Below are 13,813 nucleotides of genomic sequence, written 5' to 3'. Positions count from 1 at the left end.
CTGTTTGATGATGTGCCCTATGCTGTGCCCTTTCCATGATACCACCCAAACACAAAAAAATACACAGGACATCGTTCATTTTGAGGAACATGGTTTGGCAATGTTGAATATCATCCAGTGCAACAAAAAATAAACTCGAGCCTGGCATTATTGCATGATCTCACCTCGCAAAGGGAATACAATCGACTCAAAAGTAGCCGGTTCACCTACAGTTGGAACTCCACAGGTCACTTTAAAGTCCATTACATCAAGAAAATGCCAAGGTCATTGATTTCAGCTGCTTGAAAAAAATTTGAAGTGAATGCCTTGCAAAATGCGGGAAACAACGAGCGGATATTTCAGTCAAGAGATTTTTCAAATAATTGGTTTATTGCGTATTTGTCTTCAACTGCGGTGGCTCAAGGGTTGGTATTTTGAGAAGGGAAATTTGAAGGGTGTCTTGTTTTTTTCCGAACCTTTTTTGTCTTTAATACAGCCGTGCTCAACAGCTGTCAACATTTATGGACTAAAGTGTCTCCAGTAAATTGAAACCGGTTCTGTAGAACGTACAGCGAGAATAATCAGCACCTCCTTTGCCTACATGTAAACCTTTGATACTGCAGACTGCCGCGAACAAGCATTGTTCACAAATGAACCGAGTACACTATAATCTTCGGTCAATCAACCAAGCATTGTTGTGCCGGCGTCTTGCTTGTGAGCCCATGGCTGGGTTTGAATAATTTCAGTGCAGCAGCCTGAAAGAATCGTGGAAACGAGCACCGTTTTGCGTGTTTATTTTTTAAACTAAAACCGTACTTTAATTTTTACTTCAAGCCCATGTGTGTTTTTTTTAATAGGCGGTCGTTGACACGCTTCAGCTACACCATAGTGCCGCGCACCTAGCAAACTAAAAAACTAATTTGAACTTTTAATAACTTGAGTGTTCGGCCCAAGCACCTTTCCTTCCCTCTCCTCTTGGGGGGCGGGGGGGGTAGCCCCCCACCTTCTGCACGTGACCCCTGTTCCATCTTACCTGGGTGCAACATCAAAGCCTCGCAAACACTGGGGCAGGTAAACCAAAAGGGCCGTCTCGACATTTTTACCTTTTTGTCCGATATCATGCCAAGGCAGCTCCGAGGAGGACGACATGCAACCACAATCGTCAACTGATCATTTGGAATTTTGATTTAAAGCTTTCGTGACTGCAGGGATTCATATTCTTGGTTCTTTCGGTAAAGTCACGTAATAACTTGAGTGACTTTACCGAAAGAACCAAGAATATAATATTGACTATCTTGATTTGAAGCTTTCGTGACTGCACTAATCCATACTCTTTGGTTCTTTCGGTAAAGTCACGTAGCTATAAAATAAGAATATGAGTATGATCATATTCACGTTGGTGACCTTTTTACATTCTTACCCGCAAAAAAAAAAGCGGAATGTGTCCGGCCAACCAACTATAACCCCCCCCCCCCCCCCCCACAGCTTAATGTAAGTATCAAAAGCCCTGCCTGTACACCGGTCGCTAACCACGCTCCGACTACGTCGCACGTGAACTTGTAAGGGAGCCCATCAGGTGGTGGGCCCCCGTTCTTCGACGAACAGCCCTGACCACACCACTGGGTGTAGGGGGGGGCATCATCCCGCGTCAATTGCGAACCGCGTCCCCGCTTGCCACCTCCTGTGTGGACACCCAAAGTGTCGACTCCTCGCGTGGGAGGGACTCGGGGAGTGGCGCGGGTCCGCAACTCTGTGCCTGCGGCTGTGATGAGAGTGGGGTGGGGGTTGGGGGTTGTTCAGAGCTGTGGCCAGGGCCGGATTAAGGCACGGGGGGCTTTAGGGGCTGCACCCTTGGGGGGCCTCCGCCAGCTTGAGGGCTTCCAGAGATGAAGTGAACCGTTATTTCATTTGTGATTGCTTAATTGTATTCGTTTGTTGGCCTTGTAAAAATAAATTGTAGTTTAATTTAGTTTTCCTTTTGAAAATATTACTGGGGGGCTCACAGTACCTGTAGCCCGGGTGCCTACAAAATCTAAATCTGGCCCTGGCTGTGGTCAATAATTGATGGGGTGGGGGGGGGGTGTTGCACAAATGTGGGATAGTTTAATGGAGGGGGGGGGCACCGTGTGAACATTTCAACGCTCGGTTGTAATCTCTGATAGTCCACTGTATGTGTTTTTTTTTGGGGGGGGGGGGATAGAAACAACAAAACTTTGGTGGAGATAATTTTGTTCTTAAAACCTTACCAAACAGCTTAGCCAATGCTCGTGCAAGGGTGGTGACGTGGCTGACGACGAGCGCATTCGCCGCTTTGTTGCAGGGGGGTTGTTCCTGGGTTCGGGGCGAGTGGCCACCCTGGTTAATATCGTGGTGGGTGTATTAACCACGCAAAGACAAAACAAAACAGAGTGGACGTCAAAAGATCGCACGATGTTCTTCGTGTACACGGTGCTGGCCATCACAGGTGGTACACATTTGTAAATGACTCTTTTTAAAAGTTACCGAGATTGGGTAGTGCCCCACACAATCACGTCGCCTCTTACTGCGACAGCTGCTGCAGACAAAGTGAAGCTCCCGTGCGAATACTGACGGCGCGAATACCAAGTGGACTGCACTCGCGATTTCATTTGTTGTCTATGCGTTTGTGTGCGTTTGTGTGTTTGTCTTCCTGTGTGTGGGGAGCGGCGGTGTAGCGGTCAGCGCTGCGCTGCGCTACGAACCCGGCGTCCCGAGTTCGATTCCCGCTCACGGCCAACACCGGTGACGATTTTCTGAACCGGTCCTGGGCCTCCTCTCCTAGGTCGACTCAGCCTCACATGAGTGCCTGGTGCGGTGTGTAGTCAACATCGCCACTGGGGAGACAAAGGCGGCCGGGCGTGGTGCTGGCCACCTACCCCCTTCGTGTGCCGTGCCGGCTTTCATAGGTGCTCGCTAACAGCACTTGCCCCAACAGTCTGTTTAGGCTAGACGGGAGATAAATTTTGATTTAAAGCTTTCGTGACTGCAGTAATTCATATTCTTAGCTCTTTCGGTAAAGTCACGTTGAAGGGAAACAATAAAATAATGAAATATATATAAAAAACTATAAAAATTCTCACGACGTTTCGACCATAACACAAACGGTCGTCATCAGGTGTTATGGTCGAAACGTCGTGAGAATGTTTTATTGTTTTATATACATTTTATTATTTTATTGTTTCCCTTCAACGTGACTTTACCGAAAGAGCTAAGAATATAGACGGGAGATTTTTGTCTTTGTTTTTTCTTCCTGTGTGCGCGTGCGCGCGCCACACATTTCTTCACTTCAAATCCGACAACACAAACGGTGGCATTGGCCCCTTTAACAACAACAACAAAAAATGAAACAACTTTTCCCGGCATCTCTTAATTTAGTTTGTTTGTTTGATAACCGCGCTTTTGTTTTTTTATTGAGTCACTTACAACAAACATTCACAATCCACGGTGGTACATTCAGACGGCGGCAAGCTCCTTGTTTAAATTTTCTCCGACACAACCACCCCACCCCCCCCACCACCCCATCCCAACCCCCCCACCACCACCACCCCCCACAAATAAAATAAACCCAAGACGACGCGAACAGACGGGCAGGCCAGAGAGACAACCCGAGGAACGAGGCGAGTCGCACAGCCCTCGGCAGGGGGAACAAGGTAAGCGCGGGTTCTCTTCTTTTTGTGTTGGGCGTGCAGAGGCATCGCTTCGCGCGTGCGTGCGCGTGCGTGCGCGTGTCTACGCGCAGCGTCTGTATGGGGGGAGCGGTCACGTAGCGGTTAGCGCTTACGCCGCGCCAAGAACACCGGGGCGAACCGAGTTCGATTCCCGCCCGCGGCCAACGCCAGTGACGATTATCTGAACCGGTCCTCCCCTAGGTCGACTCGGCCACAAACGAGTTACCTGCTGCGGGTGTGCAAACATCGCCACTGGGGGAGACAAAGGCGGTCGGGCGTGGTTGCTGGCCACCCACCCCCTCGTGTATCCGTTCCGGCCTTCATAGGTGCAGCTCGCTAACAGCGCTTGCCCCAGCAGTCTGACACAGGTTATACGGGGGATAGTTGTCTTTGTGCAGGGTCTGTAACGACGGCAAACCGAAGCTTCTCCAAATAAAGAACCCCATCCACACACCAACACCTCCTCCACCGAACAGGCTTGTCACGTAAACAGAACGTGCCAATTCGTCACGAGTACAGCACACCGGTGTGTTGGAGAGCAAAGCCACAACATTTACAATCTGAGTACGACGTTTCGCCAGTAATTACAACTAGCTTCATCAGGCGACAGCCAGATTTGTTTACGCGACAACCCTTACTAGTTGGCTGTGTCAGGTGGTGGCGGGTTTTAACGACACATTTATGCGATCTAACCCAAAAAAACCTCTCTTATGGAGTAACCATACACACTCCCTATTATAAGGCGTGTAAAAATAAAATTTGACCGGGAATGCAATTTTTTGGTGGGTGTCTCTTAGCCACATCTAAACACCATCGAGGGGGTGGTGGCGTCTGGACATTCATGACACACACGGTGGTGTGTGGACATCCATGACACACACGGTGGTGTGTGGACATCCATGACACACACGGTGGTGTGTGGACATCCATGACACACACGGTGGTGTGTGGACATCCATGACACACACGGTGGCTGTGCCCGTGCACAATCTCGCATTGGGAAAGTCTTAATTTGATTTTGGGGTCGAATTGTCTTATCACCATCATTGTTTCTCTAAGCTTCATAAGACAAATTATATTATCACCGCCTGTGTGGAATGTCTATCAAACTTGTATTTCTTTAAAGGTGTCTTCAAACAAAGGCCCCCTTGCACGTACAATTATCCTCGATTGCAAATGGAAAAACCGTGCAGTCGAGATACAAGCAGGATTATTGGCAACCGTACATTTTGTTAAATTCTCGTGTTCATCTGTGAAAGTCAAGCTTTGAACAGTGGGTCGGTACTTGGTCAGGCGAGGAATAGACTGGCCCCGGCCATGGCATCGAGAAATTACCCCTACACTTTAAAATACAAACAAAACAATGTAGACGTGCAGGGCACACAATACCTTGCAGGCGTCAGGAAAATGCATTTGCACAGCAGCCCTCATTCAGTCACTATCCTTTACATGCCCAGTTTGATAAGCTTATACGTCACGAGTGTACGGAAACGTGTTGCGCACGTTTGATGGGATTTGATGCGAGCGACTTTGGCGCGTTTAAATCTCTATATGCCGGAACAATTATGGCAACTGCAGTAGTAAGATCATCGCGCGCTGATGATCTGTAGTAATAACAATACAACTACATGGGTGTAAAATTGTTTTAATTCTAAAATTGTTAAAGGTGACTCTTCCAGAGTGTTACAGCTGGTGACAGGATCAGTCTGTGCACTTACATTTGAAGTACATGGGCCTGCGTGGTATTGCGTTTTCTTGGGACTACTGAATATTGTATTTTTTTAATACTGGAAAAAAGTTTTATTCCGGTTAATGGGCATTCTCTTCAGAGTATTCCCATCCTTTTATTCCCCTTGAGATGTTCGTCTGGGATATTTTTCAAATCCCAAATGTTGAGCTTCTGCAGATAAGTTTCTGTACTCCACGTTGCTATCATTTAGCTGGCCATTGGCTGCGCTGTGGCTCATGCTCCCAAATAGAGACAGCAGTATTGGCTGGCCGAGGCCTACCGCCTCTCTCTGGCTGCATAAAGTACCACTTTGTGGAAAGCCAACAGTGGGTTTATCCTACAGTGACACTGGCTTTACGGCTTGGAAATGTGGAATTTCCACAGCTGGGCTAAGGGGCCACCAACAGAAAACAAAAGGTGCCGCTGCCACATTGCTCGTCTGAGCACAACGTACTCTTTTTTTGACCTTTGACACCACACCGACCAACAACGGGTTGAAAGCGGTGGGGCGTTGGGGGGGGGTGCGGATCCACGCTGCAAACCTCATCGCTGCCTCGCCCTCACTTGCTGAGGCAGTAGCTCGGGTGCAGAGGCAAAGCGGGTGAAGGTAACTCACGGATTCAACCACGAGGGCAAATAAATGCCACCACGCCCGCCACCGCCGTCATCCTCCCAAAGCCAGCCAGCCAGCCAGCCGTGTTCACGGGCCAATGCCCTGGGTAACACGTGCGGTAATTCTAAGGGGTGTTCCACGTTCGCCAAGCAAGCAGGGTTCGCCAGGAGGATTCCCGCTGGGCATTGAGCGGCACCGCCTCCTCCTTTGTACCCCCATCAGCTCAACTGTAGAAGTTGTGGGTCCCCATCAAGTAAACATTGCACCTTATTCCTACATTTATATTTGTTTTAAACCAACCATCAACACACTACTACAGTAAACATAATCATGACGTTAAAGTGCAAAGTCTAGAAGATGTTCTTTTGTTGTTGCTATATATACCGATAGACATGGTCCATACTGCTGTGTGTTACAGTACTGTATTACCTTGGGTCATGTACATGAACACGTGTGTGAAAAATGAATAGGCTATTTTACATGACACCATCAGTTTTAAATATCGGGGGTAAAGTTAAATAACTATGTTATTTAAATATATATTTATTATTTTCTCAAGACAACAAAGGGAGCCGATGCAAAACACGACCGTTGTAAGTCTCGCCGCCGTACACGACCGCGGCAGAGTCAAGTCCACCGACTTTAAGTGTCGACCACTCAACTGGAGGGATATTGTGTAACGCTCGCTTCAAATTGACAATTGAGCAGGGGAGGTTTGGCAGACATTCGAACGGGAGCTGTGTCTTAGCAGCTGAGGCCCGGCAAGCTGTCCCTAGGTGCTCGTCGCAATTCTTAAACGCGTGGGGCGCCACGGTGGCTAGGAGATGTTAACTACCTCGCCTGGTATACAGGAGGTTGTGGGTTCGATCTCGACCCTGACGACGCCTGTTGTGTTCTCCCCGCGGATCACGTGGATTTTTCCTCCGGGTCCTCCAGTTTTTCCCTCCACATTTAGAATCAACACCACGCGCTCAGGGATTTGGCTGCTATACATTTCCACGCGATGAGCCACTTCGTTGAGCTATAATTTGTGGCCAGGTCGCTTTTGAAAAATTATTATATATAGCTCAGTGGGCCTTAACCCGGTAAAATAAAAAATAAAAAAATAAAGTTTCGTTTTTATTTGAGAACCAATTGTTTTATTTTATTAGTTGAGATGAAAGTAAATAACTGGGCCCGGCAAGAAAACTAACAAGAGCAGAAATGAGAAAAAACCCAGGCTACAAAACAGGAGTATGGCACCCAATAAGAAAAGGACTGGAAGTAATGGCGCAGCCCATGAACACTGCGGGTCATTAGGCACGTTGACGATACGGGGATTCATCGGGTATCGTCGCTCCTCGCCCTCACACGCACGCAAGCGTGGGTGCAAGAATCGACTGTTCAGGAGATTTGCACATTTTATAAAACGCTATAGAGTTAACATAATTGAGTTTGGGGGGGAGGGGGGGGGGAGAAACAGGAGCCAGAATAAGAAATGAAAAATACAAACGAGACGGTCAGAATGAGATTAAATATGACCAATCTTTGATTTTACCGGGGAGGTGAATCATAAACATGCCTCCAGTAGTCGTCTGCACCCGACAAATGATCCTTAGGGCGGTACCCCGGGGTACCAAATAATACAAATTGGCCGAGGCAATTAAATATTTTATTTCCGGGACACTATTTTTTTTCCAGGGGTGTAACTTCACTCCGCGACTTAGGGTACCAATCAATCCGAAATCGGTGCCGCCACTCCGCGATGTCGAAACGCAGCGAGGACGATCGCGCCGAAACCTCCGAACGCTCGCGGCACGCACCGTGGTGGTGGCGCGTCGTGAGTACGGCTCGTCGAGATGAGTCGATAGCCGCGTCGCCGACCATCAACAGACTAGAAACGACTGCATCACGGACATTGTGCGAGAGCCGGGGTACTCTGGTTACCGCCATGAGGTTCATAAGCTCCCGCCGAAGGATTGCCTCGGCAAGTTGCAAGCACTCGGAGAGGGTCGGGAAGTCCATCGTGGACCGCCGTCATCCTCGTCCCCTGCCCATCGGCGTCACCTGCCGCGCCCTCTTACACCACGCCACCGACTGTCTTCGTGAATAACCAATCTGGGAGCAGTGCGGCCATTCGTGTAACGTGTTCACGTAAACAGCGAACTGACACAGCTTTGCTATTTTCTCACCACTGTAGACCCAGTTTGTTTAAATAGCCATGCCACGCCATGATATCAAAGGTATTTCCGCGTACAGACCTCTCACAGTGAGCAGTGTGCCAGAGCAGGGCCCTGAAGGACGACGCCAAAGGTTTATCAAGAGGGCCTTCGATTGGCCTCAGAAACGCGCATGAGAGGCACCGCTGTATACACCCTTCAAACCGTGTTTGTCTCGTGGTCGTAACACTCACTGTGTTTTCATTCTCTGAGTTCGAATGAATCAAGTTGTCACACACACATACACAACAATTGTTTTACGAAATGGGTTTTGTACGTGTGGGCATTGGTATTCGACCTGACAGCCATCAACTAACTCGACTCAAGAGTCCCAGTTTAATCGTGGGGTAGTTGTTCAAATTCAAACTCAGATTTTTTTTTTCAACGGTGTCCCAATAAGCGTTTCGATCTGTTCCATTGGCAACTGGGGCAACATCGTTTTCCTCTCAGACAACACGCAAAGCCGCGTGTCTGGCAAACAATATCGGGGTGACATCACGGCGCTTTGCCCGATGTGGTTCAGGGTGCATTTCACAACAACAACAACAACTAACGGGACATTCCTCAGTCGTGCAGGAGTGTTTGATGGCTGGCTCCTTTAAAAAAATAATGCAGTCTGTTGTGCAAATTATTGAACAAACGCAATTACTTTTGAGATCCCGCTTCTATATTACAATCGCTCGCGTAAGTTTTGAACCCAGGTTCTCAGAAGTTGGCAACGTTGCGGATTAGCTGCCCCGAGGCACAGCAGTCACCTCATGCTCCTTTCGGATTCACTTCACGTACAATTGCAAGGGAATTGGGCGGTTGAATTGTTAAATACATTTAGTTTACACAATTTTGGAAAGGCGTCTGGCTTACACAAGTCAGGAATAATTTTTAAAATCGAGTACAGAATTCTGCATGTCCTCAGTTTCATCATAATCATCATCGTCATTTTGATCATCATCACCAGTAGATGCTTTCTGTGAATTGTTTACCATGGGGAGGGATTTGTGAATTCTTTGTAATGGCTCTAAACGATTGTAAAGGGAAAATTTGTTATAAAATATCGCATGAGAAATTGGTTTAGAAATTTCAGTTTGAGTTCCCAGTGAAATGATCGGTTTCTGCGGCCAACGACTGCTACACAGATGAGTCATTTGGAAATCCTGAAGCCACAATCTTCGAGGCCCTTCCTTTGGTCACACTGCGGACTCGAAAGAAGGCGAGTGGACAAAATGCCTTCCTCCTCAAACGAGTTTCAAAATAAATACAGAGAACAGGCACCGTTAAGGATGATACACTTCCATGACCCCCCAACTCTGGGTTATACAAAAGCCCCATTAACGCAACTCGTGTGCCGCTTGCGAGCCACAAAACACACACGCACAGCATCACAAAGTCATTTTGACACTGGCACAATGCCATGCATGTCCCTGCAATGGGCACACATTTCACACCACCACCACCAGCATGCACAACAAAGCCACAGCATTCTGGTTTCGGGGTTTTAGGCTTCTGGAATCGATAGCCACGCTGGGACGGAGAGGCATTCAAGGTCCCGGGGGGGGGGGGGGGCGGGGGGTGTTGCCTGTTTACGGCAAAAATGCAGTCAAGGCATTCGTGCGAAAATCTCCAGGCTTTGGCACACGAAACGGATAGAAACGAGCGGCTTGGAACTATTCAGTAGCCACCATAAAACCACGATCACGATGGGAATGAGGAGGTGCGAACTGCACATTTCCTCATTGGGTGTGAAGTATGAATAGGCGAAGGCAATGTCACCTTGTCACCCACGCAAGGCTCTCGCAGGAATCGGGACTCTCAGATATAAATTCCCAAAATGTCGACCGGTTGACCTCGGCAATGTCAAATTACACAAAACACAAACTCGCGGATTTGTATTATTATTCGTAATGAAATCACTTAAGAGTAGGTCATCCGTAATCATGAATGCATGTGCTGCACGTGTTGAATAGTGAAGCTGCTGAAAAGTAAATGAGCGTGACTCTTGTGTTTCGCACTGAGTGGATCGTAACGGGCATCGTTGGCACCAAGTCTGACAAATTGTGTGACCTTGGATGTCACACACATCTACGACAAACTCCATAGACGGTTCAACACTACAATTCTTAGCATCAGCCATTCAAATAACAAAAATAACCTTTGAATCTACATAAATCATTTAAACTTGATAAACCCAGACTACCGTTTATCCTAAGCATGTACTCTACCGTATATTCTTCACTTAACCTAGCCTCTTCAGATTAAATGCCCAATTTTCTTTCCACACGCATATCCTCGCTTTAATCCACTTCGGTTGCACATTCACAGCATAGTCCTTTTCAAAGACTCTTGTCTACATTTGGCCAGCCATGAAGTCAGGGATTCAGTTGTGCCCTCCCCGCGTCGCTCTCTGACAAAGGTCACGCAGGTCACGGAGGCCACTCGGAACCTCGCAAAAAAGTTACGCCCCCCTCGCAAAACTGCGATGTGTGGGCCATCGCTCAAAACGCATGGAATTTGTAGTTTCACAGTGCGCATTATAAAGATAACTTTTCTTTTTAAACTTCCAATAAACAACTATGGTATATATTCTAATATATATTTTTTAAATACCATCATCGCCCGAAAGCGAACAATAATAATAATAAGAGTGGAATGTTGATGTGCTTCCCTTTGCTTAACATTGCGGCGTTTGGCTCCACAAATAGGCACGCGCTCTCACGTCCCCAACAGATCCTCTTTGTGTGGACCGGTCCTTCATATTCTGTAATTGTGGGCATCGCGTGCTCTGTGAAATGGAACTGAGATCCCATCGTACGCACTTACGTCTATGCTCAAGGCCTGGGTACTGGAGGACAGAGCCGTGTTTTTTTTTTTTAAATCAAGGCCAAGAAAAAGGTCAAAACCTTTCACAATAGGCTGAGGACAAGGCTGAGGCAGATTACACGAAGCCAAACATGAGGTCGAAGCCTCTTCTAAGAGAAGGGAAAAGCGGAGGCTTCCCACGCTAGACCACTACGCCAAGGCCTGAGACCTGTCGCACTAGACCATGAAGTCCAGGCCGAAGATCGCGGCACGAGGCTAAGGTTAGGACAAGCCTCGTGACATGCGCGTGACGCTGACCTACAAAGCAGCAGCCCAGTGTCAACGCGACCCAGCACTGCACACTGCTCACATCGCGGGGGAAAGGGGTGGGTTACCCTTAGAATAGCCCTGGCATCAGACCTCTCTACCAACCCTAGGCTTTCCTCCCTGGGCATCCTAGCAGGTGGCCTTGGCCAAGGGCTTCCTTTGGGTGGACAAATATTGGCAACGTTTGAAGGGCAGTGGGGGGGGGGGAAGGCCACCCGACCCAGTGATATGGTGAGCTTGGCACAAAGCCACCTCCAGGGAAGCTGGTGGTCGTACAAATGACAAGACTACGCGGTGTGACGCATGGTCACTGCCCTTGGTTTGCCCTTTGCGGTGGCGAGGATGGGCTGTGAGTGCAGGGTGGTGTAGCAACGGCTCAGCTAATCCCGGACAGCAGCAGGGGAGCTCTGTTAGTTGAAGGGAAGAGGGTCTCTCCCATTGATTGGCAGAAACCTTTGGGAGATTGTAGTCATGGACAGGTCGGGGAGCGGAGCTTAAACAGCAAACGGGGAACGACGAGTTCGAAGAGATTTGAGCCCTCGCACTCAAGCGTGTGTCAAATTAACGGGACAGGAGTGGCCGGGGCTGAGGATAGAGTTACAAAGGGCCCCGCAAAAGGGAACCGCCCCCTCGTGCTTCCAAACCCAGGAGAACCGACCCACGCACCTGCGAAGCCGGCGTCTCTCTCTCGGCCCAACATCGTCCACGTCCGTGAGACGCGACCGTCGCGACGCACAGCAGAGAGACACCAGCACCGAGTGAGTTGTGCAAACCAGCATCGTGCAGCGGAGCCTCGGGGAGGTCGTCGCACACGCGCAAAGTCCGGTGAGCGGTACTTGGCCGTAGTGAGCTTTGTGTGTTCACGTTAAGAAACTTTCGTGGTCTCTGCGGTCGTGCGTGCGTGGGCATTAGGCTCGGATGGGTAGATTGGGGGGGGGGGGGGACGTAGGATGCGCCGGGCATAGGCTGAGTGTCCGTGTAGAGTATGTACGTGTGCATGTTGGACGTCTTTCGCATCGTACGCAGCCAACCGTGCTAATCGGAGGTGCGTGAGCGTCGGTGGTCAGCGTGACCTGAGCCACATCCCTGGGTCGAGCGAGCAAGAGAGCGTGTGAGCGGCCGTGGCATGGACGAGCGGCACCGTCTACGGCGTGCGCAGCTCCAGCTCTTTAATTGGTGCTGCCCCCCCCACCCCCCCAACCTGAGCTGCAGTGAAAACCCAACAATGCCGGCACGTCAACCACGGTGGTGCCGGCGAGTGGCCAGGCGCAGGCCAGCCGTGGGCAAGGCGAGGTCCGCTCCTCGTCGCGAAGGCCCCGGCGGGCGTACTGGAGGAGCGCCGCCACCACACCGGCGCAGAATCCCCTGCGGGGGGGGGGGGGGGGGGGTCCCTCCGAGCGTAAGCCCCGACCCACGTTAATAAACTTGGCCCAGAGCGTGGCCCTCCGTAAAGAGGTCTCGGGCCTGGGCGTTAAAAGGTCTCGTTTGTAGTAGCCTCCAGCGGGAAAATTGGAGCACACAGTGCATTCTTGTCCCGTCTGAGCTATGGGCCCTGCTGGCAAAGACCCCCTGGCTCCTTGTTGCATTGCCACTATCGGGGCCTCGGTGGCATTGCTATGGTGCACAAGAGTGTGGGCCAAGGCTGGGGCCTGAGGGGGCGTAAATAATAATAATTATACAAAAACTATCAAACCAAAATAACGACACACACGAACGTGTACATTTGCGTCGTGTGTGAAAGTAATGTTTTGAAGGCAGTGGGGTAAAAAGGGACGGGGGGGGGGGGTGTTACTGAGCAAAAAAAAAATAACTTTGGAATGTTCTTGAGAGTGGAAATTCGCGGATTAACCCACGAGATGTAAACGGTAGCGGTAACGCTGGGCTGTATAATCATATTCTCATTATATGATTATACAGATTCGAGCAAAATATCCAAAAGCAATGCACCCGATCTGCACACCACCGGTGGTTGAGGTGCTGCCTCGTGTTTGTGTGAGGCCACTGGGAGAAACCTGCAGGATCCGACGGCAGAGTTTTTGTCCCCGGTTTGGCGTTTGACCCCCGGACGCCCTGGGGCAGCAGCAGCAGCAGCAGCACCCACGAGGCGGCTGCTCGGTGGTGGTGGTGTCAGCGGTGGTGGCAGTGGGTGGCGAGTGGGGGCGGCTGCTGCTGGTGCTGCCGGCACCGGGTCGCGCTTCACTTGTTCTCGATGAGCGCCTGCACGCGGTGCACCAACTCGCGCGCCCCTGCCAGCAGCTGCCGGGCGTCGTGCCGTTCCGCCATCTCTGCGGGCGGCCAAGACCCACGGGAGACTCTTACCGATTGCTTGCTCACACCACGGCGAGCACCTTTCTCGCATGCACGTATGTACGTTGAACCTCTTTCGCACCGTACGTGGACATGCCATGCTAATCGGAGATGCGGGGGAAGGACAAGGAACTAAACACGAAAAGCAGTTGTAAAGAAAATTCGTTTTCAGTTTAGCTTT

At 49.8% G+C, this 13,813-nt stretch overlaps 1 protein-coding gene across 1 annotated transcript in view; it reads right to left on the bottom strand.

The window, feature by feature from the left end:
* Positions 1-3,367: 3,367 nt before the first annotated feature.
* LOC116950310 (small G protein signaling modulator 2-like) overlaps positions 3,368-13,813 on the bottom strand; it is a 171,520-nt gene continuing 161,074 nt past the window's right edge. The window contains exon 27 of the mRNA XM_076072471.1: positions 3,368-13,610. Within this exon, the coding sequence (XP_075928586.1) occupies positions 13,522-13,610 (89 nt within the window). The 3' untranslated portion in view covers positions 3,368-13,521. The remainder of the gene's footprint in view (positions 13,611-13,813) is intronic.

This window comes from Petromyzon marinus, chromosome 38 (genome assembly GCF_048934315.1).
Source record: "Petromyzon marinus isolate PM22_M1 ecotype Great Lakes invasive population chromosome 38, UKy_Petmar_22M1.pri1.0, whole genome shotgun sequence".
NCBI classification, from domain to species: domain Eukaryota; kingdom Metazoa; phylum Chordata; class Hyperoartia; order Petromyzontiformes; family Petromyzontidae; genus Petromyzon; species Petromyzon marinus.
This window is presented reverse-complemented; position numbering and strand designations above follow the sequence as displayed.